This window comes from Sturnus vulgaris, chromosome 1, assembly GCF_052056855.1.
Source record: "Sturnus vulgaris isolate bStuVul1 chromosome 1, bStuVul1.hap1, whole genome shotgun sequence".
In the NCBI taxonomy this organism is placed as follows: domain Eukaryota; kingdom Metazoa; phylum Chordata; class Aves; order Passeriformes; family Sturnidae; genus Sturnus; species Sturnus vulgaris.
This window is the reverse complement of record NC_142243.1, coordinates 72500395-72514753: the sequence shown is the minus strand read 5'-3', so window position 1 is coordinate 72514753 and position 14359 is coordinate 72500395. Positions and strand designations below refer to the sequence as shown.

General features: G+C 40.0%; 1 protein-coding gene across 4 annotated transcripts in view; it reads left to right on the top strand.

The window, feature by feature from the left end:
- FARS2 (phenylalanyl-tRNA synthetase 2, mitochondrial) overlaps positions 1-14359 on the top strand; it is a 226269-nt gene that overhangs the window by 146332 nt on the left and 65578 nt on the right. For all 4 annotated transcript variants that reach the window (XM_088169809.1, XM_088169821.1, XM_088169815.1 and 1 more), the window contains one exon: positions 4423-4574. In XM_088169809.1, coding sequence (XP_088025935.1) covers positions 4423-4574 — 152 coding nt within the window. The remainder of the gene's footprint in view (positions 1-4422; positions 4575-14359) is intronic.

Sequence of the window (14359 nt, the reverse complement as noted above, 5' to 3'; positions counted from 1 at the left end):
GCTCACCCAGTTTCTGGAACGTGTTGTTGTTAACCTTGCATTTGTGTCACTGCTGTCAAAATACAAGTACAGCTTTTTCCTCTCTGTATTTGTCACTTGTTTGTTTTGTCCCATCTGCAGCTGGCAGCAGGGAAGGAATGGAGTGAGCAGCCACAGCACAAAACTTCTCCGATCACCTTGCCATGTTGCACCCATGGTTACTGCATCTAGGGAAAAGTGGCTTTTTTCCATATCACAAATATTTGTGGAAAGTGCTGGTGTCCATCCTGTTTTTTGGGACTCTGGGCTAAAGGCACTTCACGGCCTTGTGTGGGTTTTTCACTAGCACTGGCTCTGCATTATTGCCAGCTGTTTTTATGGCGTCTTGGGAGGTTCTGCCCTCAGAGGAGATTTCTCTCCTTTACAGCTGTGAGGTGTCTGGATCCAGCCTAGCTGATGGTCCTTTGCTATGTGTGGATTAGCAGATGCCACTCTTATGGTGACCACTTGATTCCTGCTGCCAAAGCATCCAGAGTAGTGCCCTGGTGTGGCAGCATACACAGAGCCCAAGTATTTGCTATTTTATGCTGACAGATGAGTTCTGGTGGACCCTGTTGCTGCTTAAGACAGCTGTCTCCCATTGACTCACGCTGCTGCAATTCTTCATCCAGCACATATTAACATAAACCAATGAGAGGGGCAATTTTCAGCTGGCTACAGCAGGCTCTGAACTGCAGTGGTGAAGGAACAGGCCCATGTTTATTTTATCGCTGCTGCAGGGGCAGTAATCTCAGAGAGAAAGGCAGAGCAGAGAGGTAGAGTTGAGGAACACCCTAAACTATCACTAACCCATATGAAACATTAACAGCCCTGTATTTTTAGTGGTGCACTCTTCAGGTACATCTAGGCATAGGCAAGGCAGGCTGGCAGAGTAGGTTATACGACTGGTGTCCAACTACTAATTTCTATACTAAAATTAGCATCCTGAGAGGAAAAAGCCTGCAGTTTTAGGAAGTGCTTGGCTTATTTATTAGCCAGAGAAAGAACTTTGACTAATGACTAGTAAACATATATCAAGGGTTGATCACCATAAACTTCAATTTTAGTATTTAAAGAAATTATAGTAATTTAGCACTCCTAAATGCTTTCAGCTTGGTTGACTGAAAAATGTGATGTCATTATTTGCAATATTTTCTACAAGATGGGTTCAGTGGAGTCCTATAGATAGTGTAACTTCTGGGAAAGCATTAGTTTTCTGAGGCTGTTGAAAAATGTCAATGATAGTACACTGAAGTGTTTGGAACAGAGAGTAGACAGAACATTTAAAGTAGCACTGTGCTGGCAAAGTTCTGATGGAACCAAAAGAGGGCTGCAGGGATGTCTGTGCATCTTACTGACACACTTGGCCAGTGCCCTGCAGCAGCACTCTGCAGGTAGGATCAGTTCTACCGTTTCCTAAACCTCTTTTCAGTTCCTCAAAATCCTAAGGGGGTGATCAGGGAGTGGAAGCAGGAACAGCAGGGCTTCCAGGCTTGGGTATTGTGCTAGGGTTCAGCCAATGCACAGCCTGCAGAACCAGATGTGTCCTGGTAGCTTCTCCAAGCATTGTGCTGGAGGACTTCTAAGCCATGAAGAGAATGTAGCTGGAAATGGTGGCTGGAGGCAGAGTAGAAGATTTAGTGGGAAGAACACATTTCTCTCAAGGGGAGCCTTTGAAATGTCTGTAAATTCATAAGGAAATGGTCTCCAGGGTTGGCATTTGTCTTGAACTTGCAAAAGGATCAGTCAATGGACTTTAGACCAGTCTGCTGTTAAAGAGCAGGAGAGTTTAGAAAGGATCAAAGAATGGCAATTGCTGGAGTGCTTGAATACAAATTGAGGAACTTCATTTTGGCTTGCCAATTGGAGACTCTTTAGTAGCCTATTCGCATTTGAAGTGTAGCTAATAAACTATTATGTGACTCATGTAGCTCTACAACAAACAGATCGATGCATTTGAGAACTAGGAATTTTATCCTTATACTAACTTTAGTGTTGATATAAGACTTACTGCAATGATATTGACTGCAGCCAGGTGGTGAAGGGACAATATAATATGGGATTATTGCCTTGCCTTTTACCATAAGAGATTTTTCTGTATTACAAGGCTCTGAGAAAAGGTTAGTAGCTAATAATAAAAAGTTATGCATATGTTATGTTTTAAGCATTTGTCCTTCTAGTCTCTGTAACACACACAAACATACATACACAAAATTACAACAATTCTATATCCATGCTGGTGACACTGGAGAGAAAAAGCTACACACACAAGAAATTTATTCCCTGCTTCCCATGGGCAGGCCATCTCCAGGAGAGCAGGGCCACATCACATGTAATGGCTACCTGGGAAAACAAACACCATCACTCCACATATCCGCCCTTCCCTCTTCTTCCCACTTTATATACTGAGAAGGATGTCATATGGTCTGGAATATCTCTTTGGTCACTTGGGGTCCCAGTTGTGTCTCCTCCCAGATTCCCCAGCTTTCTTGCCAGTGTGGCAGTATGGAAAGCAGAAGAGGCTTTGGCTCCGTGCAAATACTGCCCAGCAATAACAAAAGCATCTCTATGTTACCAACCCCGTGTTCAGCACAAATCCAAAACACAGCCCCATGCTAGCCCCTGTGAAGACAATTAATTCTTGCCAAAACCAGCACAGGACATTTCTGTTACCTGAACATGTAATGATTTTTCTTTATTGTCCTTGTACCTGTGCGAATGAAAGTAGGTGCCTCATCATGCTAAGGCCCGTTAGCCACATCTTCTGGTTGAATAATTAAATGTCTTGAACTGTGAGTTCAGTGGATTTTGAAAGCTTTGAAAGGTGTTCAGTATGTTCCTGAACTATAGCAGTGGTAAATAAAGTGGTAGATAGGAATGAGGTGAGAATCTAGGGATCTACTGCAGGATTATGACTTTTTTTACACTAACACTTGTATCAGGTTGTTGTTCAAGGAGCATCTCCGGCATTTGCAGTTGCGACTTTTTTATAGCAGAGACATTTGCATTTCATTCATTAGTGTGTTATCAAAAGCTCTTCTGCAATGGATTTGTTGTGCAAGTTTCCTTTTTTTAATTTGATGTACAGGATATGAATTCATTTGACAAGTTTATTCTTTTAACAAGTTCAATAATCATTTGCGATTCACAATTTTATTTGCTGGGGAGGGTTTTTAATTTAAAACTTGCACTGTATTCCTTATCAGATACTTATTGATGAGATGTTTACACTCTACAGAACAGTATTTGAGTAAATCAGAATACTGTAAACTTGCCTTATTAACGGTTTTATTGTTTTAGAAGGTACTCAGTTAAGTTTCCACTGCTCCATCATAAAACATTCCCAGCCATGGAATACATTTTTGAGTGAGATATTATATTGTATAGACCAATGCGTACACATGGGATCTCTTGTACATATAAACAAAATAATAAAATAGAGGTTTTCTCCTACAGACTCCAACAATCTTGTGCAAAAGTACTTTTTTCAACTGCAGGGAATTAATGCAAGGCAGAATTAAGATAGTGTATAACCTAGAGGTCATGAAAGGAGAACATTACCATTTTCTGTTCTTCAAAGGGAGAAACATCTCACCAAAGGTGAGATCTGAAATCCACAGAGTCCTGGGAAGTTTAATCAAAACTGCAAAGTTAATTGTCTAGTTTCATTTCTCATTCTCTTCCTGTTTTTACAAATAACAAGTTACACTGTCTGCCCACTTTATGTGTGCTGCAAAGTTACCCTTTTGTGTTTAAAAACCTGTTGTGGTACTTGTGGAATGAGTAATTATGTTAGCAACCATACATTTTTTGATGTTGTGGATGTTTGGGTGTCTATAAAAACCACCAGAAAGTGAAGTGATCCCTCTTTTTAAGCCAAAGTGTGTTTTTTATTACAACATTTTAATAAGAAGGTGCCTATTTATAAGACTTTGTTAAAAATTCAACAGTAAAAGTAATGTGTTGTGTAATATAAGAATCCTATCAAATACGTATAAATTTTATACCTGAATGTGATAAGAAGTTTTGAATCTGCAAAAAGTCTGAAAAAGGCTTTTAAAAAGTGCAATTCTACCCAGTGAAAAACCACATTACATTATCTCTTCCTTCTAAACAGCTCTGTTGCAAAAGTGTGTTCAGGGTCATAAACACTGATTTTAGCAAACAAAACAAGTTTTTTCTTCTGAATGAATAAATCCAAGTTGTTATGAGGGGATCTTTAAAAGATATTTCCTAGTATAAAATTTTCTGTCTCAGTTGTTTATGAGATCAGTTTGCACTTCAAAGAGCATTTCAAAAAGCGTCTAAACTGTGTACTTTGTTTGTTATGTAAGTTCAAAACAGTTGTAGATATAGTTATCAAATCCAACCATGTATAAAGGTATGTTTTTTAATTTCTTTTAGCCACTCAGCAGATATCCACCTTTGATCAATGACATCTCCTTTTGGCTGCCTTCTGAGACATACTCTCAGAATGATTTCTATGACTTGGTTCGAACCATTGGTGGAGACTTGATAGAAAAGGTTGTCCTTCTGGATGAATTTGCCCATCCAAAGTAAGTAAAAATTTTAATACCTTTTCCCTGCAGCCATAATATAAATATTTTGTGAATATTTTAGTTCTGTATACCAAGTTCTTGATTCTTATGAAATGAAATATTTGCACATTTCGTTTTTTATCTCCAAAACCCTCCTGCAGCAAAAAAATATTACTTTTTACTTAAAATAAATATTACCTATTTTTCAGTTTTCCACTAGTACTGAGCTTGTGGTTTTCAGATTACCCCAATGCTTTGTGCTCAGGTTTTGACATCAACAGTGAGCCACTGCCTTCCTCAATACATCTGGCAGTGCATGACACTCCTGCCCATAGCATGTCTGACATTCTAGTCCTGCTCTTTGCTAAGTGACTGGTGTTTGTCTCCTTGTTCTCTTCCTTTCTTCTTCTAGTCCTGGCACACTAGTAGCCCTTTACTATAACATCAGTGCTAATAATGGTTTGTTGCAGAATGCTATTGTTGGTGTTCAACTGGGAGAAAAAAAAATACCTTGTTCGCTTCTTTCTGACACTTGTTTATATGCTGTTGAACAATCTCTCAGGTTTCAGAACACCATATGGGTATAGCAGCACTGACATGACCAGGGAGTGCACACAGTATTTGTCTAACTGGTAATAACAGTTGCCTCAAAACCAGACAAGTATCAGCTATTACATATGTACTGGTTTTCAATTTGCTGTTTCCAAATCAAGAAGTAGAAAACCTGCTGGCTATCTAGCTTTCTAAAAGTGTGGGTTAAAATAATTTGTCTTGAGTCTTTAAGTGCTGCAGGAAGGCAGATAATAAATCTTTTTTGAAGATGACAGGAAAATGCTTCGTGTTGTTCTCCAACACCTACAGATTTTTTATTTTCTTCTTTCTACATCCAAGTATTTAACCCTGTTGTTCTTTTGAATCTGATATGTGATGCAGGCCAGATGAATAGATTGTTCTATGGCCTAGTTTTCATGGCGTTTCAGTGGATTTTTTTTGAGTTTTTTTTCCTTTTTACCCTTTTTGTGTAGTGTTGTATGAGACTGTTTGTGCTGTGTAAAGAAACAGAAATGGAAGTGAAATTTGTGTGGGCATCTTAAAGCTTTGAGTCATTAATTTTTGAGTCTTTCTCACACGCAAATCATGCAAAAGAATCTTAACCCTTTATGCAAGATGGTATGTGCAGAAGAGGAATACAGGTTAGGGTAAGATAATCAGTACTTTTCATTGTAAAGAAGAGACTCTATCTTTCAAGGAAATGGGGAAGTAAGTTTATGGCAGGTATGGATAACTTCTTATTGTCACTCAGAGTGCACTGTAGTATCAGCACAAGTACATAGACATTGAAGGCTCTGCACACAGATCCTGCTGTCTTCTGTCATTATGTTTCTGATAAAGAACAATCAACGGAGTTGTTGCACCCCTTTCTGGAACCGGTCCTTCCGTTCATTCATGCTGAAAGTTTATTGTATGTGTAACACCTCTGTGGTCATTGCCACTTTTTGTCTACGTTCTCCTCAGTGATACCAAACTAGCAGTTATATTTGTTGTTACATCATCTCTTAGGGGAAAATTCTATGTGTAGTGCAAGCAGCTCTTCCAAGTCTGAAAGTTTGGAGAAATCTTCTTCCTTGCTTCCTCAAACAGTGGCATTATTATTCTGTGATTACTCTCAGCACCTTACTGGGGAAATCCACACGTGCTGTGACAGCCTGCCAGCAGCACTGCATCAGTCATGGCTCAACTCACAGGTTATGCTTCTCTTCTTTGCTGAAAATATTGTCTTCCATACTAGTAGAGTGGTGGGGTACGGACAGGATTCACTACTCTGGGTTTCTCCTATGTGTGTTTTCTCCTTTGATAGGTTTTGACACATCCAGAACATATTCCGGAGATAGCAGTTGTTCCCCCTCAAGGAATACAACTCTGGTTCCCTCTGTGACTTCTGAAAATAGATGGGAAGGTTGATTGCTCACAGATAATTGTCACACAAATTTAGGACTTTTACTAGTTTTATTCTCTAAAACCGTTTAAACCTCACTCAGCAGACATCCAAATATGTTTTGACACTAAAGGGAGGAAAAATTTCTCACCTTTATAACTGAAGAATTTGAGAGGTGACACTGATGGATTGTTGGTAAGTGATGTTGTTGTCCTCTTGGTTTTTTCGCCTACAACAACAGTTAAAGAAATCTTTTCAAATGGTCTATGAAAAATCAGCAATTCCAAGGAGATTATCTACTGCATTGAAAAGGAATTATAAATGAAGACTAAAACATAATGGTTACTTTGCCCTTTCTTCTTTGAACAGGATGTGTGCAGATATGTAACTTTTAGAGAACTGATGATGTAAGTCACATAAGTAATTTTGTTTGATTTTTAAAGGCCTTGGAAGTCTGACGTTTTGAAAGAGTTTTCTACTTAGTCTTAATTCATAGATAATCACTTTGTTATGGGAATGATACAGTGGCTTCTTTAATTCAGTGTTGCAGAAAAGCCTCTGGGCACAGAAATTAACATAAGAGATCCTCAGCGTTGCTATGGATCTGTATGTTACAGATCTAGGTACTTGTAGTCATTATCTTGAATTTTTAGTGAATCTGCTCTGGAGGATGGGAGAAAAGTGTCTAGGACTGGAAAAAAATGCAGTGCTGCTGTTTTGAATGTTAGTTACTTACAAGCAGCTTAAGTTAATGCTTGTAGTTAATCACTTATAGAATTTAAAATTCAGATTTTTTTAATCCTTTAAAAACATCCGTTTCATGAGGAATTAGGACATTTGGTAGTCTCATTTTCCTTCTTAAACTACTTTTCTTAGTTATAGGACTATAAAGATCTGAAACCAGAAAATGTTATACAAACAAAACTAATTTATAGCACAAAAAATAGGTCTTTAAATTAAGATCCTTTATAGAGGCTGTCTGTGTAATACTGCATAGTTGCCTTTCTGTGGTTCAGAAACCTTTCAAGATTTCACTGGGCTTTGGACTGACACCCATTCTCCAGTACAGTGCAGTTACGGTGTGTATTAGCAGTGAAAAGGTATTTCTCAATAGGGAAAAGGAAAGTGGGGGCAGGAAAAAGAATGGGACAAGTAATTATTTAAGCAAGGAAGAGGTGCCTGAAACCAAGGAAATCTCGTTTATCTGCTTTGTAAGGTAATAATATTGAGACAACTTTTTTGGAAGCACAGGAAATTTAAAGATACAGCAAAAAGGAGTCTTATTGCTGAAAAGCACAAAGTTAGGAGAATGCCAAGTTTCTGTGCTGGGGTAATTAAGAACTGTTCCAGCCTAAATGTGTCTTAGGTAAACTTAACTGAGCAAAATCAAAACACAACATTGAGGTAAACTGAGTAATGTGTGATGTGTCACACAGTCAGGGTTTAACTTCATCCAAGATGAATAATGCAAAACACGGCTGTAACACACCTGTTACTCAGGTATATAAAGAATCATCCAGCATATGTAAGGAAAAAGTTGTGACTTTTCTAAGTGCCAAGGAAACTGAGTGAAACTGTGGTGGTTTTGGCAAGAATAGGAGCAGGCCATCTGTAAGACATGCAAGAAGAAGTGTATCTTTGCAGTGAGCAAAACGTTTTCCATGGTCCATCCTGTGTATTGCAGCTATTTTTGCTTGATGCATTAGTTTCAAACAGTTAGACTTTCATACATTTGGATGGTAAAATATATTTCTCCATGTATGATGTGTGAAGTGAGTTCACTGTGACTTGCCTGGAGTTGTCAGCTGCTGCATGAGCCTTGTAAGCAGACACCGGAAGGCAGTGGCACTGTTTTTGCTACCTGACTGAATTATTTCTTTCAAATCCTTGGAGATCTTTAAGGACCTTTAAGCATTGCTGTGCAAATACATAGTGAGTGTGGATTTGTAGCTGACATTTTCCCCCTTGGAACATTTTAGTGAACAAACATTTGCAAAAAAAAAAAAAAAAGGAGAATGTTTTGCACTATATTGATACTAAAGGAAGAAAAGAAAGGGGTGTTTCCCTTACTTTTTGCAGTGGCTCATATCTTTAAGTTTAGGCCTTCTACTACTCAGCTTATCTAAGCTGTCTAATCAATATGAATGACTTTCAGAAATTTAATCAGAAAGTAATCTTTTTTCAGTGGTCAAGACTTCTCCACTTTTGGATAGGAAATAGATTTCACAGGAAAAAAGAAAGGGCAGCTGAATGGCAGTCAAAAGGTAGAAGGGTTTCTGCCCACTGTGAATAAGCAAATCAAAACTGCTGCCATGCAGAGAATCCCAGGAAGAGGGATTTTCATTCATACAGTCCTACATTTTGGTGACATTCAGATAAGTACTGTGGTTGCACACATATAGAATTTCAGGGATGGTAATTAAAGCATATCTGGACAAAGTAATAGAGGAAGTACTGGTTAATCACACATAGTAGAATATGTGATAGAAGTGGCACAAGACATTTGTGACTCACGTTGTCCCTGATGAAGAGGACATAGGGCAGAGAGAGATAAGAGTCTAGGGGTGAGTACCTGTCCCCTACAATGCAGTACCAAAGACAGAATACAGAAATGCTGAGGGTGTTTATCTTTGCTTTGGGCAAGACCTGCAAGTGTGTTTTTCAGATTAACATGCCATGTTTCTCTTGTGTAAGGTATCTTGTGTAATCCCATCACATGTGACGGCCTCACATCTTTATTCTGAAAATGTATTTTCTGCATTTTGCTGTGAGGTTATTTTTCTTATCGGTCTTTCTTACTAATAATTCTGTTTTGTTAGAAAGATAAAGGAAGTGAGGAAAGATATGGCTCCAGATCTTGCTTTGCAAGGAAGATACATAGGTAGGCTGAAAAAGTTATCCAAAATTGTAATCAAGACATGCACTGTGTCCTCAGTGGTACTTAGGAGGTAAATTTTTAATCAGAGCAACTAAAAATATTCTGAAGAGGCAGAGTGGAGACAGTAAGGGGGGAAAATTGATTTGCTGCATTTTGATGGCTGCGCTGTTAAAAATATAAGTGGAGAATAGGTAAGAAAGGATTTATTCTTGCCTTTGAGTCAATTACTTGCACACTTCTGGGATGAGATCTGCACATTTGTCACAGTCTATTAAATGAAGTGAGAGGAAATTTAGGTAGGTGCACTGTGGCAGCATCTTGAGAGACTTTGGGAGTACTCAGATGACCCCTGTCTCTTCTTTTCCAAACAGTAAAAGGAACAGATCTGACAGCAAAGAGTCACATCCTATTGACTGTTGTGTTGTGTCAATGCATGCCCCTAGCTCCTTTATAGTATATAGAAAATACAGTGTAAGAACATCACTTTCCAGATTCCAGATTTTGCACTTTTCCTTATCTACATGGGGATAAAATCAAATACTTTTAGGCCTGGTTTATTCAATAAATCTGGCTTGGTTTTGTCTTGCTTCTGGAATAGGTGAATTAAGCAGAATAATTCTTAAGTGCTGCTTGCTGCTAGTATTACTCAAATTAAAACAATCAAGTCAGTCTCTAAACACCTTGTTGTTCTTCAGCCCGAGCACTTTACAATTTGCTGAGGGATTCTTTGAGATTACTTCTAACTGCTGAGCTGGCAAAGTCCCAGCAGCAGCTTCTCTGCAGAAAAAAACAACCCAGAAGCTGCTTTTGATGGTAGCTAGAAGAGGTTTAGTTTTCAATTAATGAACAACGTTCTCCAGCTCTGGATTTTTTTTTTCCTCTTCATTTGGTCACATGAATGTAAGACTATAATATTTTGAAATTGATTAACTGTTCATGGGAGGCTCTGTCAGAGGATTCTTGCTCACTTCTGAGCCTTTCTTCAGCTGTCACAGTAGAGCACAACCACATATTGGCTAGTTAAAACACTAGAGTAGTATCCCCAGTCTATCTTCTCTCTTTTCCTTCTCCTTGTCCCAGCCAGGATCAATGCCACTTGTTTTTTCTTGAGAATAAGAACCTTTTCTGTCCTTTCTGCTGCAGTCATGCTGATGGCAAGGTTGTCTACATGTTTTGGAGCAATGCCAAGCACAAATACAGGCTGGGCAGAGAATGGCTTGAGAGCAGTCCTGCAGAGAAAGATTTTGGGTGGTGTTTGATGAGAAGCTCCACATGACCCAGCACCGTGCACTTGCAGCCCGGAAAGCCAGTTGTATCCTGGGCTGCATCCAAAGTGGCATGGCCAGAAAGGAGAGAGGGGATTCTGCCCCTCTATTCTGTCCCTGTGAGACCCCACTTGGAGTGCTGCATCCAGCTCTGGGTCCCAACATAAGGAAGGTGTGGATCTGTTAAAGCAAGTCCAGAGCAGAGCTACAGAGATGCTCAGAGGGCTGGAGCACCTCTCCTACAAAGCAGGCTGAGAGAGTTGCGGTTGTTCATCCTGGAGAAGTGAAGACTCCAGGGAGACCTTAGAGCACCTTTCAATACCTAAAGGAGGCCTGCTGGAGAACTGGAGAGGGACTTCTTACAAGGGCATGTAATGACAGGACAAGGGGGAATGGCTTTAAACTAGGCTAGGTTTAGATTAGAAAGAAATTCTTTGCTATGAGGGTGGTGAGGCACTGGCATAGGTTGCCCAGAGAAGCTGTGGATGCCCCATTCTGAAAGACTGGACTGTTAATGGTTAATGACTCAAACAATCGACCAGGTGCAGAGTGGGTCTGTATACCCATCACCAGAGGCTACAGCTGGGTATTGAACAAGATAAAGGAAAATAAGAGGCAAATCCTTGGAAGCAGGATAATGCTTTGTATCATGCCAAAGTTCTTACACAAGTGGCTCAGTTGTGAAAAATCCCTTCTGGAGTAGTATCAAGACATTCGCACATAGCTTGAAGGTATTCATCCCTGCTGATGTGCCATAATTGCTGTAATGTCTTCGAAGGTGTCATAAACCATCAAACACTCCTGAAATGTCCCCTGCTCCAAGGTATTGCGTCATCCAGTGTAAAACTCCCCACTCCAGGGGAGATACCTGGGTGTTCCCACCTGAACCCGAATGAATATAAAGCCAGTATACTCTGTTTTGTGGGCTTCCCCACCTCTAGTGGGGGTGACTATCCCCACTGAGAAGATCAGAAGAGGAGGACCAGTGGGATGACATCAGCATCCACAGTGGTGGTCTCCTTTCCTATTTATTTGTCTCTCCCTCTCTCCCTCACATTTACTGTTAAATAAAAGTCTGGACTATTGACTATAGCATATGGTGTTGTTTGCTCCTTAGTCCAGGCAGAAGCACCTCTCTACTAATTTTAATAACCATATCTTAACACCATTCCTGGAAATATTCAAGCCCAAGTTGTACAGGGCTTTGAGCAACCTGGGCTAGTGCAAGGTGTCCCTGCCCATGACAGGTGGTTGGGAACTAAATAATATTTAAGGTTTCTTCCAACCCAAACCATTCCACGATGGTTTTATGTTTCTTTTGCCTTGTAGGCTTCAGCTTAAGAGATGTGTGTGTAATGGAGTTTGGGTGCATTTCTCTCCTGGTATATGTGTGTATCAGGCATTCCCTGTGCCCCAGTGCAACCCAACAGGCAGTGCAGTTTGCTTGATTCACAGTCAGAGTGGCCCCAGACACTCTTTGGGCTCTTCCTCTTGACTGCCTTTTTTTTTCCTTAGCACAGCAGCTGTGTAGAAATAGCAGTTCCATTCTCACAGCAGCCCCTGCTTGGAGGTGGTCAGGGACTTTCTGGCCAAATTAATTTAGAGTAAACACTGGCTGCTCAGAAAGAGATGCTTTATGAAGACATACAGGCTCTGTTCATGTCCCAGCAGAGCTGAGATAAGCTCTCAGGTGATAAGGTTTGCATCCCCACTGCCTAAAGGAAATTTAAAGGAGCCCAGGAGCTGCGCTCCATGTCAGTAACTCCAAGGTAACCCTGCCATGCTGATTGACACATGGCTTCAGCACATCTTGCACTCCCAGCTTTATAGCAGTCATGATGCCCTGCTGTTCCCCACCAGGACTGAGACTGTTAGACTTTAGCTTTCCCAGATATTCCGCACAGTGACAAAGATGCTCGTGGACCCCAGAGTATTGCTAGGGTTTGTTGTTTTGGGGGTTTTCTTTATTTTATTTTTTTTTAAACTGAACTGATAAGCTTTTAATTCTTCCTTTTCCTTCCCAGGAAAAACATTCCTGATTGAAATGAATATAGAGAATTAATTGAATAAATATGCACATATATTTGTTTAGAAAAGACTTTCAGATATTTTAGAAATTCAGAATTTCAAACACCCTTGTTCCAGCTTTTTTGTAGTACAAAATAGGGTGAAGTCAGAGACAGCAAAAATGAGCATGCACTTCTATAGCACAAGCTTGAAAGTATTGTTTGATATGGAAGCAGACCTCTTCAGTACTATATTTGTTATCTGTATATGTGTAGACTTGGAATCTGTCTGCATACTTTTGTTAAGCACCCTTTTCAAAGGTTTTTAACTGCTTGATTTTGAATTCCTGTGTGGATTCAGATGCTTAATTCCTTTGAGTTGCTTTAAGAGTCCCCCAGATACCAGTTCCCTGTCCAAATCCAAGTGTCATGAAGAACTATGAGAAGAGGAGCAGGGAATTCTTTTCTGGAGAAAAAGCAAGCACTTGAACTGTTCTATAAAAAACAAAACAAAACCAAAACAAAAAAAGCCTTCCCCAAAATGTCTTGCTTTATACAAAAATCAAGTGAGTTTTGTGACTTACATCTTTTTACAGAGCTTGTGACTGCGTTCAGATCTCTGATGCCAATGTTTATTTGAGAACCATCTAATTGGAGAAGAAAAAAAAAGAAAAGGAATAATGAGCTGACCATGATAGACAGATTCTATTCTTTGCTGTCCTCAGTGTTCAGAAAGAAATCGTGCAAATAGCTCTTCTTAATGGGCTCCTTTTGAAATCTGAGATTTCCTTCAAACCACTGTATTCAAATCAATTGTGGGGCAGACAGTGTTCTGCTCTACCATCCCTGGCTCTCCAGAGTCTTCACCGAGAGGATTGTCTTTAATAACTGAAAATAATTTACTATTAATGTACCTTAGTAGGAGTCCCATTATTCTTTGGTGGGAGGCTGGTGGCTAACACACAGGCCTGTGGGAGGACTGGTATTCAAGAAAGGAAAAGGATGAAGTAACCACAGGTTCCCATTAGAGGGTGGGGGGAAACACAGCCCTGAAGTGTAACGTATCACTGGTGATATTCCATAGGAAATGTAATCACCCTTCACAGGTAATGAAAAGAGAGGAAAACTTAAGTACATGAACAACACAGAAGACAAGTGTCTAGTCCCTAATGTGTTCAGGCAGATGCAGAGGATAGACTTGCTGTACAGAAAAAGGATAGCTGGAGTCACAATGAATCATTACGAAGAGGCTGCTCAGCTGAAGAGCTTAACCTTTCTTCATCATGTCAACCTGAAGTCAGCCATTCACCACCAGTTCTCAGATGCAGCCCAGAAATCTTTGCCACAATTCCCAGAGCACTTCACAGGAGGTGTCACAGGAATTAGCACAGTGATTTATTGACAAGCAGTGGGACGGTGAAAAATGGCTAAAGGAGCCAGCTGCCACCGGATGCTCAAGGGATAGCAATAGGCTCATGAGTGCTTCTGAGTTCAGAGAAATCCTAGTGAATTGCTGACCTTGTAGAACAGAGGTGGAAGCTACTTCTATGCAGAACTGTTTTTTCCTAGTCTGCTATTGTGAGCATAGTAGAGTTTGAGAAGCATCGTGATAGATGTGAGTATGTCAGAGAGGGAAAGCTTTTGTCATCCCATTTGTTAGATGGTGGGTATTGTCCCTCTCTGCTCACTGAAATTGTTTTCTCTGACTGTGCTTATGG